The following is a 13,309-nucleotide window of genomic DNA, read 5'->3' as shown; positions in this document are numbered from 1 at the left end:
GTTTTTTTTTTTTTTTTTTAAACTCAGTTTTTAATTGAAGTACCTTGAAAGTGTTAACACTGTGTACCTGAGAAGCCACTTGGGAAAACTACCCCACTGCCTCCCAATTCAGTGATAGCTCCTCGTCCCAACTCTGACCTCTCCTGCCCTCCCTCCTAATTTTATGGAGACTGGTGATTATCACTGTTATCCTTTCTGTCCTTCTCAGTGGTATAATTTCTCCCCTTTGACAGGTGAGAACACTGATGAAGTGAGATGAGGCTGGCCTGTCACCTGGACTTCCTTTCCCACTTGGTTCTGCCATTTGCAGCCCAAGTCAGTGGACTTTAGCCAGAGTCCTAGAGAGCTCTGACTGCAACTTCACTGTTCCCTTTTCTCTCTCGGCTGACTCAAAGCCACGCTTCCTCTTCCTTTAGGAAGAGGTTGAGCACTTGGGCTTTGGAACTAGACCAACTTGGATTGACTCCTAACTTTTTCTTTCACAAACTTTATGGCCATGGCATGTGTGGTGGGTTGAATTGTGTTTCGCAAAAAAAAGATATGTTGAAGTCCTAACTCCGGGTACCTCAGACTTTGATCTTGTTTGAAAATAAGGTCATTTCGGGTTAAGGTAAGGTCATACTGAAGTAGGATGTGGCCCTAATCCTGCATGACTAGTGCCCTTCACGATGACCCTGTGAAGACACAAACACAGGGAGAATACCTTGTGAAGATGGAGTAGAGATTGGAAATCAGATTCATCTATAAGCCAAGGAATGAATGCCAAGGATTGCTGGCTGACATCAGAAGCTAGGAGAGAGGTATGGGATGTATTTCGCCCCACAGCTCTTGGAAGGAACCAACCCTGCCAATATCTTGATATCAAACTCCTAGCCTCCAAGAAATGTGAGAGAAGATAGTCCTGTTGTTTTAAGCCATTCAGTTTGTGGCACTTTGTTACGGAAGTCCTAGGGAACTAAGGAAGTTCCTTGAGTTTTCTGAACTCCATTTTCCTGATTTGTAGATCACACTACATCATGTGGTGTTTTTGGTGACAGTTCAGTGAGTCGCAGCTTCTGCTTTCTTATTTTGGTCTAGAAAAGCAAGGCGGACGCAGCCAACCTGTTCTCCCGCTTTGCTTTTCCCCTTAGCTGAGTGAAGAGTTGGAACAGGTGGTCGAGAACTCAGAGCAGGTGGACGAGCAGGACAAGGAGACAGTCAAAGTCCAAGGTCCAGGTGTCTTGCCAGGTAAGTAGGTCGGGTGCTGAGGGCGGGAGTGTTAGAAATCAGCTGTGTTGATGCTGCGGCTGATGCTGCGACTAGAGGCCCCAGTCTAGGTGCCTTGCTAGCTATTGGAGTGGGATAGCCCCCTGTCCTGCACCCTGGTGTCAGATCAAGTACTGTCCTGTCCTAGTTCTAAAGCCATACATATTTAACCAGCATCATGACAGAGGATATGTCTAGGCTGGTACCTACTCTTTCCTAAGGCCGGATCGTTGGATTCAGTGGCAGATGTTTTGAGTCTCTGTTCTTCCATTCTTCCTCCCAGGAAGCTGCTGGCAGGAGAGCCTGTATGTAATATGCCAGTCACTTCCCAGGCCCCTCCAGGAGATCTCATAGGCCCCCAGTGCTTAGGTATCAAGACCTCTCCATACTGCTGCCCAGCTGGGTGAGCCGGGTCCTGTCAGTCAGTGGCCTCTTACTGTAACTGAAAGCTCGGTCCCTGTCCCCAATGCCAATTTAATAATGAGGACATGGTTTTGAGAAAAAAAAAAGGAAAAAGAAGATTTATTGCTTTGTTAGCAAAGGAGAAACACAGGGGCCTTCTGTCCCAAAGGCTTTGACTCTCCCAATCAGGAGGGACAGGGGGGTTTTAAAGACACTCTTTCAGGGTTACATTCCAGGTGTGCTCTGGGCGCCCCGATGGATTCACTTGTTAATTTGGGAGATATTCACGTCTCACATCCTCAGCTGGTGGCATCTCCTTCCTGTATTGGGGTGTGTGCAAGGGCAGTTAACTTGGGGAAGAAAAGATAAAACTGTCTCCCTAAACTTCTTAGGGAGGTGGAGAGGGGAGAAGAGAGAAAAAAACATTTTTTTAAAGAAAGAAGCCTTAGAGCAATGGGGTCTGTATTCAGAAGGTGAAGGGACCACGGTTAATCATGGAGCCTCAGCCTCACAGCCGTGCCTTATAGTTAGGTTTCACACAGTCGACTCCTCCCTTAGCTTCCATGATGTGGCACCTCTTAGGCTGCTTTTTCCAGACTCATTTGAAGCTACCCTCCAGCTCTTGGCTGTTAAATATTTATCGTAGGCCCTCTTCTCTCTCTAGTGGTCCATTCCCCTAGGCCTGTTCCCCTGCTTCAGTCACAGCTTGCTCATATTGGCTCTCGTGTTTACCCCTCCAGCCCAGAGGGTGCCCATGAACTCCAGACCTGTATATTCTACGTAGTCAACTGTCCACACCATAGCTCTGCATTTCTTCCTACCATAGGACCTTTCTGTTATTGTTTTTTTTTTTTTTCTTCTCCCTGGAAATCTCTTCCCTTCTTCACCTAGTTAATGTCTAGTCATTTATCAGCATTGAGCTTCTTCCTGGCCAGATCCTTTCCCATCTTCCAACACACCCCTGCTTTGCAGCTGTTGCTGCTGGAATAGTTTGTTTGACTCATATCCGTCTCTTCCCCTACACTGAAACTCCATGAGGGCAGGCAGGAGTCTGTTTTGTTCACCACCTTGGCTCTGACCACTCAATAAAGATTTATGGAGTGAGTGGAGCCCCGGCAGGACTGTAGCCTCTTGGTGGGTTGGGGAAAGTGGAGTTTTCTTCCTTTGATTCCTGTATTTTGGGGGGAGGAGAATGGAATGTGGAATTCCTTGGTTCTACCTGCTGTTAAGTCAGAGAAGACTGTCGCAGGAAGGAAGCTGGAAATGCAGCTGATGTCCCCTGACTGCTTCCACAGTGTCAGCTTCTGTCACACCCATTGCCACGTTTAATTTTCTTAACCCTGTGAGGTGGTTATTATTTTATAAATGAGGGCCTGAGATCTCTCTGAGCCTCAGGGAGATTAAGTAAAGCAAGACTGAAATGAGCTGTGTCTGACTCCAAGCTTCTACTCTACCAGTGGTTTTTTTGTTTTGTTTTGTTTGCATTACTGGGGAATGATCCCAGGCCTCATGCATACTAGGGAAGTATTCTATCACTGAGCTGCATATCAGCTCTTTTTATTTTATTTTTGACACAGGGTCTTGCTAAGTTGTTCAGGCTGGCTTTGAACTTGTGATCCTCCTGCCTCAGCCTCCTGACTAGCTGGGATTACAGGATGCATCACAATACTGATTAAGGGGGGTTCTTTAATTGACACTTAATTATGCATATTTATGAGTTACAAGGTAAGGTTTGAATACCTGTATACAAATGATAATGACCATACCATAGTTATTAGCATGTTACTTCATACGTATTTACTATTTCTTTTAGGTATAGCATTAAAAAATCTCTTCTACTGAGTTGGGTAGAAGTGACTCCACCCATGATCCATGTACTCCAGAGGCAGAGGGAGAGGGTGTTCACCAGTTTGAGACTAGCTTGGGCAACTTAGCGAGACCCTGTCTCAAAAATTTAAAAAAATAAATAAATAAATAAGGAGGGGGGGAGCTGAGAGTCTATCTTAGTGGTAAAGCACCCCTGAGGGGTTCAATCTCTAGTACCAAAAGAGGAAGAAAAATTGAAACGAAATATAAACAAAACCCTCACCAGGTATGGTGACGCATGCCTGTAATTCCAGAGACTCAGGAGGCTGAGATAGGAGAATCATGAGTTCAAAGCCAGCCTCAGCAACTTAGCGAGGCACTTGCAACTCAGTGTGACCCTGTCTCTAAATAAAATATAAAAAAGGACTGGGGATATGGCTCAGTGGTTAAGCACCCTTGAGTTCAAGTCCCAGTACTAAAAAAAAAAAAAAAAAAAAAAAAAATCCCTCTTGCTGTTTTGAGTGCATAGCATTTTAATGTTAACTTAAGAGTCACCCTGCTATGCAAGAGGATATAAGTAGAAGAGAAAGTTATTCCTCTTCTACTTATATCCTCTTGACCTCCCTCTCTCCACTTTCCCTGTCCTCATCTCTGGTAACCTCTATTCTGTTCTCTACTTCTGTGAGTTTAGCCATTTTAATTATTTATTATTATTATTTTTTAAAATATGTTTATTCTAATTTATTATACATGACAGCAGGATCCATTTTAATTCATAGTACACATAGAGCACAGTTTTTCATTTCCCTGGTTGTACACAAAGTAGCGTCACACTATTTGTGTCTTCATACATGTACTTAGGGTAATGATGTCCATCTCATTTCATCGTTTTTTTGTACCTCCATATCCCCATCCTTCCCCTCTCTCCCTATTGGCCTATCAGAGTTCCTCCATTCTTCCCATGCTCCCTTCTGCCACCCCCATTATGGATTAGCATCCACATATCAGAGAAAAACTCGGTCTTTGTTTTTTTGGGATTGGGTACTTCACTTAGCATGATATTCTCCAACTCCATCCATTTACCTGCAAGTGCCATGATTTTATTCTTTTTTAATGCTGACTAATATTCCATTGTGTATGTATACCACAGTTTCTTTATCCGTTCATCTATCGATAGTCATCTAGGTTGGTTCCACAATTTAGCTGAATTGAATTGTGCTGCTATAAACATTGATGTGGCTGTGTCACTGTGGTATGCTGTTTTTAAGTCCTTTGGGTATAAACCGAGGAGTGGGATAGCTGGGTCAAATGTTGGTTCCATTTCCATTTTTCCAAAGAATCTCCATACTCTTCCAGATTGGTTGCACCAATTTGCATTTCCACCTGCAATGTATGAGTGTACCTTTTCCCCCACATCCTCGCCAACATTTATTGTTTTTTGTATTCTTAATAGCTGCCATTTTGACTAGAGTAAGATGAAATCTTAGTTTTGATTTGCATTGCTCTAATTGCTAGAGATGCTTAATATTTTTCATATATTTGTTGATTGATTGTATATCATCTTCTGATAAGTGTCTCTTCAGGTCCTTAGCCCATTTATTGATTGGGTTATCGGTTTTGTGTTTTTTTTTTTTTTTTTTTTTGGTGTTAAGTTTTTTGCGTTCTTATATATCCTAGAGATTAGTGCTCTATCCGATGTGTGTGTGGTAAAAATTTGCTCCCATTCTGTAGGTTCTCTCTTCACCTCAATGATTGTTTCTTTTGCTGAGAAGAAGCTTTTCAGTTTGAATCTATCCCATTTATTGGTTCTTGATTTTATTTCTTGCACTATAGAGTCTTATTAAGGAAGTCAGGGCCTAATCTGACATGATGAAGATTTGGGTCTACTTTTTCTTCTATTAGGTGTAGGGTCTCTGGTCTAATTCCTAGGTCCTTGATCCACTTTGAGTTGTGTATTGTGCACGGTGAGAGATAAAGGCTTAATTTCATTTTACTGCATATGGATTTCCAGTTTTCCTAGCACCATTTGCTGAAGAGGCTATCTTTTATCCAATATGTTTTTGGTGCCTTTGTCTAGTATGAGATAACTGTATTTATGTGGTTTGTCTCTGTGTCCTCTATTCTGTTCCATTGGTCTACAAGTCTATTTTGGTGCCAGTATCATGCTGTTTTGTTATTATTGCTCTGTAGTATAAAGTCTGGTATAGTGATGCCACCTGCTTCACTCTTTTTGCTAAGGATTGCTTTGGCTATTCTGGGTCTCTTGTTTTTCCAGATGAATTTCATAATTGCTTTTTCTATTTCTATGAAGAATGTCATTGGAATTTTGATTGGAATTGCATTAAATTTGCATAGTGCTTTTGGTAGTATGGTCATTTTGACAATATTCTGCCTATCCAGGTAGATCTTTTCATCTTCTAAGGTCTTCTTTAATTTCTTCTTTTAGCAATCTGTAGTTTTCATTGTAGAGGTCTTTCACCTCTTTCGTTGATTCTCAAGTATTTTTTTTTTTTTGAGGCTATTGTAAATGTGGTAGTTTTCTTAGTTTCTCTTTCAGAGGATTTGTCACTGATATACAGAAATGTCTTTGATTTATGGGTGTTGATTTTATATCCTGCTACTTTGCTGAATTCACTTATTAGTTCTAGAAGTTTTCTGGCGGAATTTTTTGGATCCTCTAAGTATAGAATCATGTTGTCGGCAAATAGTGATAGTTTGAGTTCCTCTTTTCCTATCCGTATCTCTTTAATTTCTTTTGTCTGTATAATTGCTCTGGCCAGGGTTTCAAGAACTGTGTTAAATAGAAGTGGTAAAAGAGGGCATCCCTGCCTTGTTCCAGCTTTTAGAGGGAATGCTTTCAGTTTTTCTCCATTTAGAATGATGTTGGCCTGGGGCTTAGCATAGATAGCTTTTACAATGTTGGGATATGTTCCTGCTATCCCTAGTGAGGTTAGCCATTTTAGTCCACATATGAGTGAGATCATATGGTATTTGTTTTTCTGGGCCTGGCTTCTTTCACTTAACATAATGTCTTCTAGATCTGTCCACGTTGTCACGAATGATGGATCTCATTCTTTCAATAACTGAATAATATTTCATTATGGATATATACCACATCTTATTCTTTATTAATCTGTCATTGGACATTTAGATTGATTCCAAATTTTGGCTACTGTGTAAGTATGGGAGTCCAGATATCTCTGACACAATGATTTCATTTTCTTTGTGTGTGTATGCATTAGTGGTGTTGCTGGATCACGTAGTAATTTTCTTTTCAGTTTTTTGACGAACCCTCACACTGTTTTCCGTATGGCTGTTCTAATATACTTTTCCACCATGCCCAGCTGGATCTGAAATTTTCATTACTGATTCAACCTCATTATTGGTTATTGATCTGGCTTTGCATTTATTCATGATTGAATCTTGGTAGGTTTTTGTGTTTGGGAATTTGTCCATCTTTTCAAGGTTTTCCAATTTGTTGACATTATAGTTGTTTATATTTCTGTAGTATCAGTTATACTACCTTCTCCTTCTTTTTTTTTTTTTTTTTTTTTGTACTGGGGATTGAAACCATGGCACTTAACCACTGAGCCACATCCCCAGCCCTTTTCTACTTTTTATTTTGCCACAGGTTCTTGATAAGTTGCTGATGGTGGTTTTGAACTTATGATCCTCTGCCTCAGCCTCCTGAGCATCTGGGATTACAGTTTTACAGCCATCACACCCAGCTGTACTGTCTTTTTTTTTTTTGATCTCTGATTTTGAGTCTTTTTTTCCCTTAGACTAGCTAAAGATTTATTGATTTTTGTTTATCTTTTCAGAAAATCAAATTTTCTTTTAATTCATCTTTTTAGAATATTTCTTTTGTGTCTATTTTGTTTATTTCTGCTGTGATCTCTGTTATTTCTTTCCTCCTGGTTTTGGATTAGGTTGGTTTTTGTTCCTTTAGTCTTTTGAAGTAACATGAACCAGCGTACTTGGAATTTTTCTATTTTTGAGGTAGGTATATGTTAAAAACTTTCCTCTTTAGCTTTATCCCACAGATTTGGTGTGTTGTGTTTCCATTTTCATTTGTCTCTAGAAAATTTTAAATTGCCTTTGTAATTTTATTCTTGGTCCATTGGTTGCTCCAGGAGCATACGGTTTCATTTCCATGCATTTGTGAAATTTCCAAAGTTCCCTCTGTTACTAATTTCCAGTTTTATATTATTTTAAAAAATAATATTCGAAGCTGGGTGCAGTGGTGCACACCTGTAATCCCAGTGGCTTAGGAGGCTGAGGCAGGAGGATTGCGAGTTCAAAGCCAGCCTCAGCAACTCAGTGAGGCTCTAAGCAACTCAGTGAGACCCTGTCTCTAAATAAAATACAAAATAAGGCTGGGGATGTGGCTAAGTAATCGAGTGCCTATCAGTTTAATCTCTGGTATCAAAAAAACCCCAAAAAACTGGAAATGAGTAGTTCTTCTTGTTTTATGGCCTAATGTAAGAGCCATCCTTGAGACTTGCTTTGTGGCCTAACGTAAGAGCCATCCTTGAGAGTATTTCATAAGCTGTTGAGAAGAATGTATATTCTGTAGCTGTTGTACAGAATGTTCTAGAAATGTCTGTTAGGTCCATTTGGTCTAGAGTGTGGTGTAAGTGCAATGTTTCTTTGTTGATTTTCTGTCTGGATGATCTGTCCATTGCAAAGAGTGGGATGTTGAAATCCCCTGCTATTATTGTACAGCACTCCATTTCTTCCTTCAAATCTAATAACGTTTGCTGTATATATTTACCCTTATGTTGGATACACACACACACACATGCATATTTGTTATATCCTTTTGCTGAATTAACTACATGATTGTATAATGACCTTTTTAGTTTTTGATATGAAGTCTGTGTAATCTGATAAATATAGCTACTCCTGCTCTTTTTTTTTTTTTTTTTTTGGAATCTTTTTCCATCCCTTTACTTTAATTTTTTTTTTTTTTTTTTTTGTGGTGCTGGGGATTGAACCCAGAACCTTGTGCATGTAAGGCAAGCACTCTACCAACTGAGCCATATCCCTAGCCCCAGCCTTTCACTTTTAGTCTATGTGGGATTTGTTTGTTTATTTAAACAGGTAAAGTGAGTCTCTTTTAGGCAACATGTAGTTGAAATTTTTTAATCCATTGGTTCATTCTGTGTCTCAGAGAATTTACTCCATTTACATTCCAGATATTATTGAGAGATAAGACTTACCTCCTGCCATTTTGTTCATTGTTTTCTAGATCTTTTGTTTCTTCTTTGAAGTGTTCTTTAGTGATAAGGTTTGGTTTCATATTCTTTCTCATTTTTGTATTGGCTGCACTTTTTTTGTGTGTGTATGTCTGTGGTTACTTTGAGATTTACATAAACACAAAAGACTGTTTTACACTGATAACTTTGGCTGCATACAAACAGATTTTTATTCTCCCCCCACTTACAATTTGTAATTTCTTTGCCTTTAATTCCCATCTTTTTATATTGTATATTCTTTAACATCTTGCAGCTATTGTTTCTGTTGACTATTTTGACTTCTAACCTTCCTCCTAAAGATTTGAAAGTTTATATATTGTATTGTAAAGGAGTGTGCTGAATTTGATCATGTATTTATCTCTATTGGCAGATTTTGTACTTTTTTATGTTTTCATGGTTCTAATTATTGTCCCTTCACTTCTGTGTGAAGCAGTCCCTTAAGTATTTCTTGCAAGGTCAGGCTAGTGGTGGTGAGTTCTTTCTGGGAAGGAATTTGTATCTCCTTCATTTCTGAAGAAGAGCTTTACCAAGCCTAGTTGTCTTGGCTGGCAGTTTTGCCTTTCAGCACTCTGACTACATCATCCCATTCTTTCCGGGACTGCAAGGGTTCTGCTGAGAAATTTGCTGTAATCCTAATGGGGTGTCTTTAGATGTGACTCGACCTTTAGTTTCCCTTGTTGCTGTTACAGTTCTTAGTCTTTGTTGACAGTTGCTTATAGTGTTCTTCGAAGAGGACCTCTTTGGATTGACTCTAATTTGAGTGTTTTGACGGATTTGCATGTTCATATCTTGCCCAAGACTTGGGGCAGTTTTCAGTTATTATTTCTGTGCCTTGCTGTGTCCCTCATACTCTGGAATTTTCACAATGTGAATATTTGTTTGCTTAATGGCTTTCTGTGGGTCCTGAGGCTTTCTTTGTTCTTTTTTCTTTTCCTTTTCATCCTGACTGAGTTATTTCAAAAAATATATTTTTAAGTACAGAAATTATTTCTTCGATTTGATCTAGTCTGCTGCTTGCACTGTCTCTTTTATTTTATTTTATTTTTTTATTTATTGAGTTCTTCAGCTCCAAGTTTTGTTTTTTTTTGGTTTGTTTTTTTTGTTTGTTTTAAATGATACCTGGTTTCTTATACAAAATTGAATGGTTTACTGACTTCACTGAATTGCCTACCTGTGTTGTCTTGTTGAGTTTTCTTAGGATCATAATTTGGAATTCCTTTTGAGGCAGTTCATAAATTGACTTTTGTTTGTGGTCAGTGACTGGAGAACTGATCTTTGGTGGATCTTGCCTCCTTGCTTATTCAAGTTTTCTTGTATTGTGCATCTGTGCATCTGGTGGGGGCTGTTGTCTCTTCTGGTTTTATGAAGTGGCTTTCACAGGGAAAGACTTAGGCCTGTAAAAGAGCCCTAAGGTGTCACTGGATAGAGTGTATTGGTTTTGGTTCCAGGTAGGGGCTGTTCTTCAGCAGCAGTCAACATCAGAGATGCCTGCAAGTGCCTCGGGGGTCTAGCCTGCAAGAGACACCATGCCAGTCTCTGGCTGCAGGTTGAGGTCACCATAGGGTCCTGGGGAACAGGGGCTGACTGACCTCTGCCGGCTGGTGTATGACCTTCTCCATGCTGGAGGCAGGAGTTGGACCAGTGTTTTAAAAATTTTTATTCTTTATGAGCATGTATTAACTGAACGTATTAAAGTAGTTCAGTGTGATATTTCCATACATGCACAGAGTGTGCCCTGATCAAATCCAGTCTCCCTTTCTACCACCCTTCCTGTCCCACCCACTCCTCTCACCCTTTCCAATTCCTAGTAAGCACAATTCTACTTTCAGGCTGACTTTTTGTAGTTTCCACATATGAGAGAGACCATGCAGTAATTCTCTTTCTGAATAGTGCCACCATGAACATGGACATGCAGGTATCTCATTGGTACGCTGATTTCATTTCCTTTAGGTATAAACCCAAAAGTGAATAGTGGGACCAGAGGGTAGACCTGTTTTAGTTTTTTCTTGTTTGAATGCCTTTTATCTCTTTCTCCTGCCTAATTGCTCTGGCTAAAACTTCTAGTACTATATTAAATTAGAACAGTGAGAGTAGCACCCTCTCTTGTTCCTGGTCTTAGAGGAAGTGCTTTCTGTTTTTTTCCATTGAGGATGGTCTTCACTATGGGTCTGTTACAAGTAGCCTTTCTTATGTTGAGTTACCATCTCTGTACCTAATTTGTTCAGGACTTTTATCATGGAGGGATATTGAATTTTATCAGCTGTTTTTCTGTGTGTATTGAGCTGATGTGATTATAGACTTCATTCTGTTGATGTGGTGAGTTGTATTCATTGATTTGCGTCTGTCAAACCATCCCTGCATCCCTGGAATGAAACAGCTTTGGTCATGGTAAATGATCTTTTGGATGTCCCGGTTGAATTCTGTTTGCTAGGATTTTGTTGAGAATCTTGTGCACATCTCGGGTATTGGTCTCTAGTTGTGTTTATTGTCCTTCCCTAATTTGGATAACACGGTAATGCTGGACTCAGTGAATTCAAAAGTGTTCCCCCCCTTTCAATTCTATGGATAGTTTGAAAGAACTATTGATTTCTTTGGAATTTATTGGTAGAAAGTTATTATTTTTTTTAATGTCACATCCCCCTCCCCCCCCTTTTTCCCCCTCATTTCTTGTGCTCCTGCCTTGAGACTTGTGTATGTGGTGGATCAGGTGTTTCTACCACAGTCATGGGCTGACCTGAGTAATCACACGGTTGACGGTGTGCTTTGGGGTGTCAGTTTGTGAGGTGTTGGTTTTGAATCTAGCTTCAATTCAAATGCAGTCTGCATTCAGCTTCTTTGGGTATGTAATGAGTTTGGGCACAGTGTGTATTGTGATGGAGTTGGAGAGACCCCTTTCCCTGTGGGCCATGCAAGAGTAGTGACATTCTGGCAACCAGGCGGGTGCTGACTGTGGTGCTGTTCTTTGGTGGCAGTGGTGGCCTCTGTCAGGTGATGGGGGTTTCTGGCATTGTTGATGCGCTCTCTCCTACTGCAAGGGCCTCTGGCATTGGCGTCCTTGGCAGTGGTGAGGGCCCAAGGCACTGTCTTCTGACAGTCCTTGGTGTGGGTCCAGACACTGCCCAGGGAGAGGCTGTGAGAACTGCAGGACCCCTTCTGTGGCACCCACACCCAGTCAGGACAGCGGTGTGGTCAGACAAGGTGCGCATGGGGGCAGGACAGCAGTGGGAAGCATGGTGTTCCTCTCTCCTGCTCTTGGTGGCAGTGGCTGCCTGTGAGTGGGACCTTGGCTAGAACTGGGTAAAGTTCTCTCAGGGTCCCCTTTTGGCAGCGTCACCTGGAGTCAGGTGACAGCTGGGGGTTACAGAGTTGCTCAAGGCACCCTCAGCACAGTCCTGTGGGCAGGGCAGCAGCGGGGGCCCTTCCTGCTGTATCAGAAACCATGCTGTGTGAGGAGGGGGATGCAGGACTGGAGGGCTCCCTGCCTTACAATCCTGGTGTTGGCCCAAGTTCACGCTCAGCTGGCCATGCTGCTGGTCTCCGCTCCCAGATCTCCCAGATCTGGTTCTTGAGGCTGACACTCTCCATTCCCTTCCATGCTGCCCCATCCATCTCCTGTGTGCAGGGCACGGCAAGGGTCACACCGGGTTCTCGAGACAACTACCCCTCGGCTTTCTCACATTTAGAGCAGTCCAAACTCAGACAGTAGCTCCCTGCTTGAAGATGGCCCTGGCTACAGCCCCCTGGGGGTTCACTGGGAGGTGCTGTAACATCCTCCTCCAAAGCAAGGCTGCTGTGTAGACTTCAGGTTATTTACCTAAGTGGACTGCAAGCTGCTTAGATAAGGGTTGCGGACCTTTCCAGTAACTAATGTTGCCTGCCTCGAACTGAGAGAGTTAACTGGGACTCTCCTTCCCTCATGCCCCTGAAGAGGAAATACGTGCTCCTGGAATTGTGTGGTGGCAGCTGCTGGTGTAATTTGTTTTTCTTCCTGTGTCTTATCCTAGATCTCTGGATCCTACCAAGTTCTAGTCTCCCTCTTGCTGTGTTCTTCTGTGATCATTTACTTCAAAACGCAGCTGGGCTCCTGTTGCTTTTGCTCCTCTTTATGGAGGATCTTGTGAGTGCTGGGCACCTATGGGGCCACCTTGTCCTTCTGACCTGTGGCTTTAAGACAACATTCTAAGTCTCCTTTGATTAGAGCCCAGTATATACAAGGTAGTGGTGAGATTGCCTCCCACTCTGACCGTAGGCACTGTGGCCAGAGCCCTAAGACTTCAGGGAGAATAGTTTGAAATCCCTGTGTATCAGTTTCCTATTTCTGTAAGATATTACCACAGCTTTACGGGCTTAAAAACAAATGAGTTTATAGGGGCACGGTGGTGCATACCCCAAATCCCAGCTACTCAGGAGGCTGAGGCAGAGAATTGCAAGTTTGAGTGCAGCCTTGACAATTTAGGAAGACTCTGTTTCAAAATAAAAGAATAAAAAGTACCGGGGATGTAGCTCAGTGGTCGAGCACCCATTCCCCAGTACCAGAAAAAACAAAAACACAGGCAAAAACTCCAGTATTATTAGTTGATTACCTTATAGTTCTGGAG

At 41.6% G+C, this 13,309-nt stretch overlaps 1 protein-coding gene across 4 annotated transcripts in view; it reads left to right on the top strand.

The window, feature by feature from the left end:
- Positions 1 to 13,309, top strand: part of Pacc1 (proton activated chloride channel 1) — a 47,063-nt gene that overhangs the window by 2,014 nt on the left and 31,740 nt on the right. For 2 of the 4 annotated variants that reach the window (XM_005329432.5, XM_040278463.2), the window contains exon 2: positions 1,131 to 1,227. The exons of 1 other annotated variant lie outside the window; for it this stretch is intronic. In XM_005329432.5, the coding sequence (XP_005329489.1) occupies positions 1,131 to 1,227 (97 nt within the window). Of the gene's footprint in view, positions 1 to 781; positions 801 to 1,130; positions 1,228 to 13,309 lie in introns of those variants that run through there. One more of the 4 variants, XM_078022780.1, reaches the window with a different exon arrangement.

Source organism: Ictidomys tridecemlineatus, chromosome 10 (assembly GCF_052094955.1).
Source record: "Ictidomys tridecemlineatus isolate mIctTri1 chromosome 10, mIctTri1.hap1, whole genome shotgun sequence".
Classification (NCBI taxonomy): domain Eukaryota; kingdom Metazoa; phylum Chordata; class Mammalia; order Rodentia; family Sciuridae; genus Ictidomys; species Ictidomys tridecemlineatus.
This window is presented reverse-complemented; position numbering and strand designations above follow the sequence as displayed.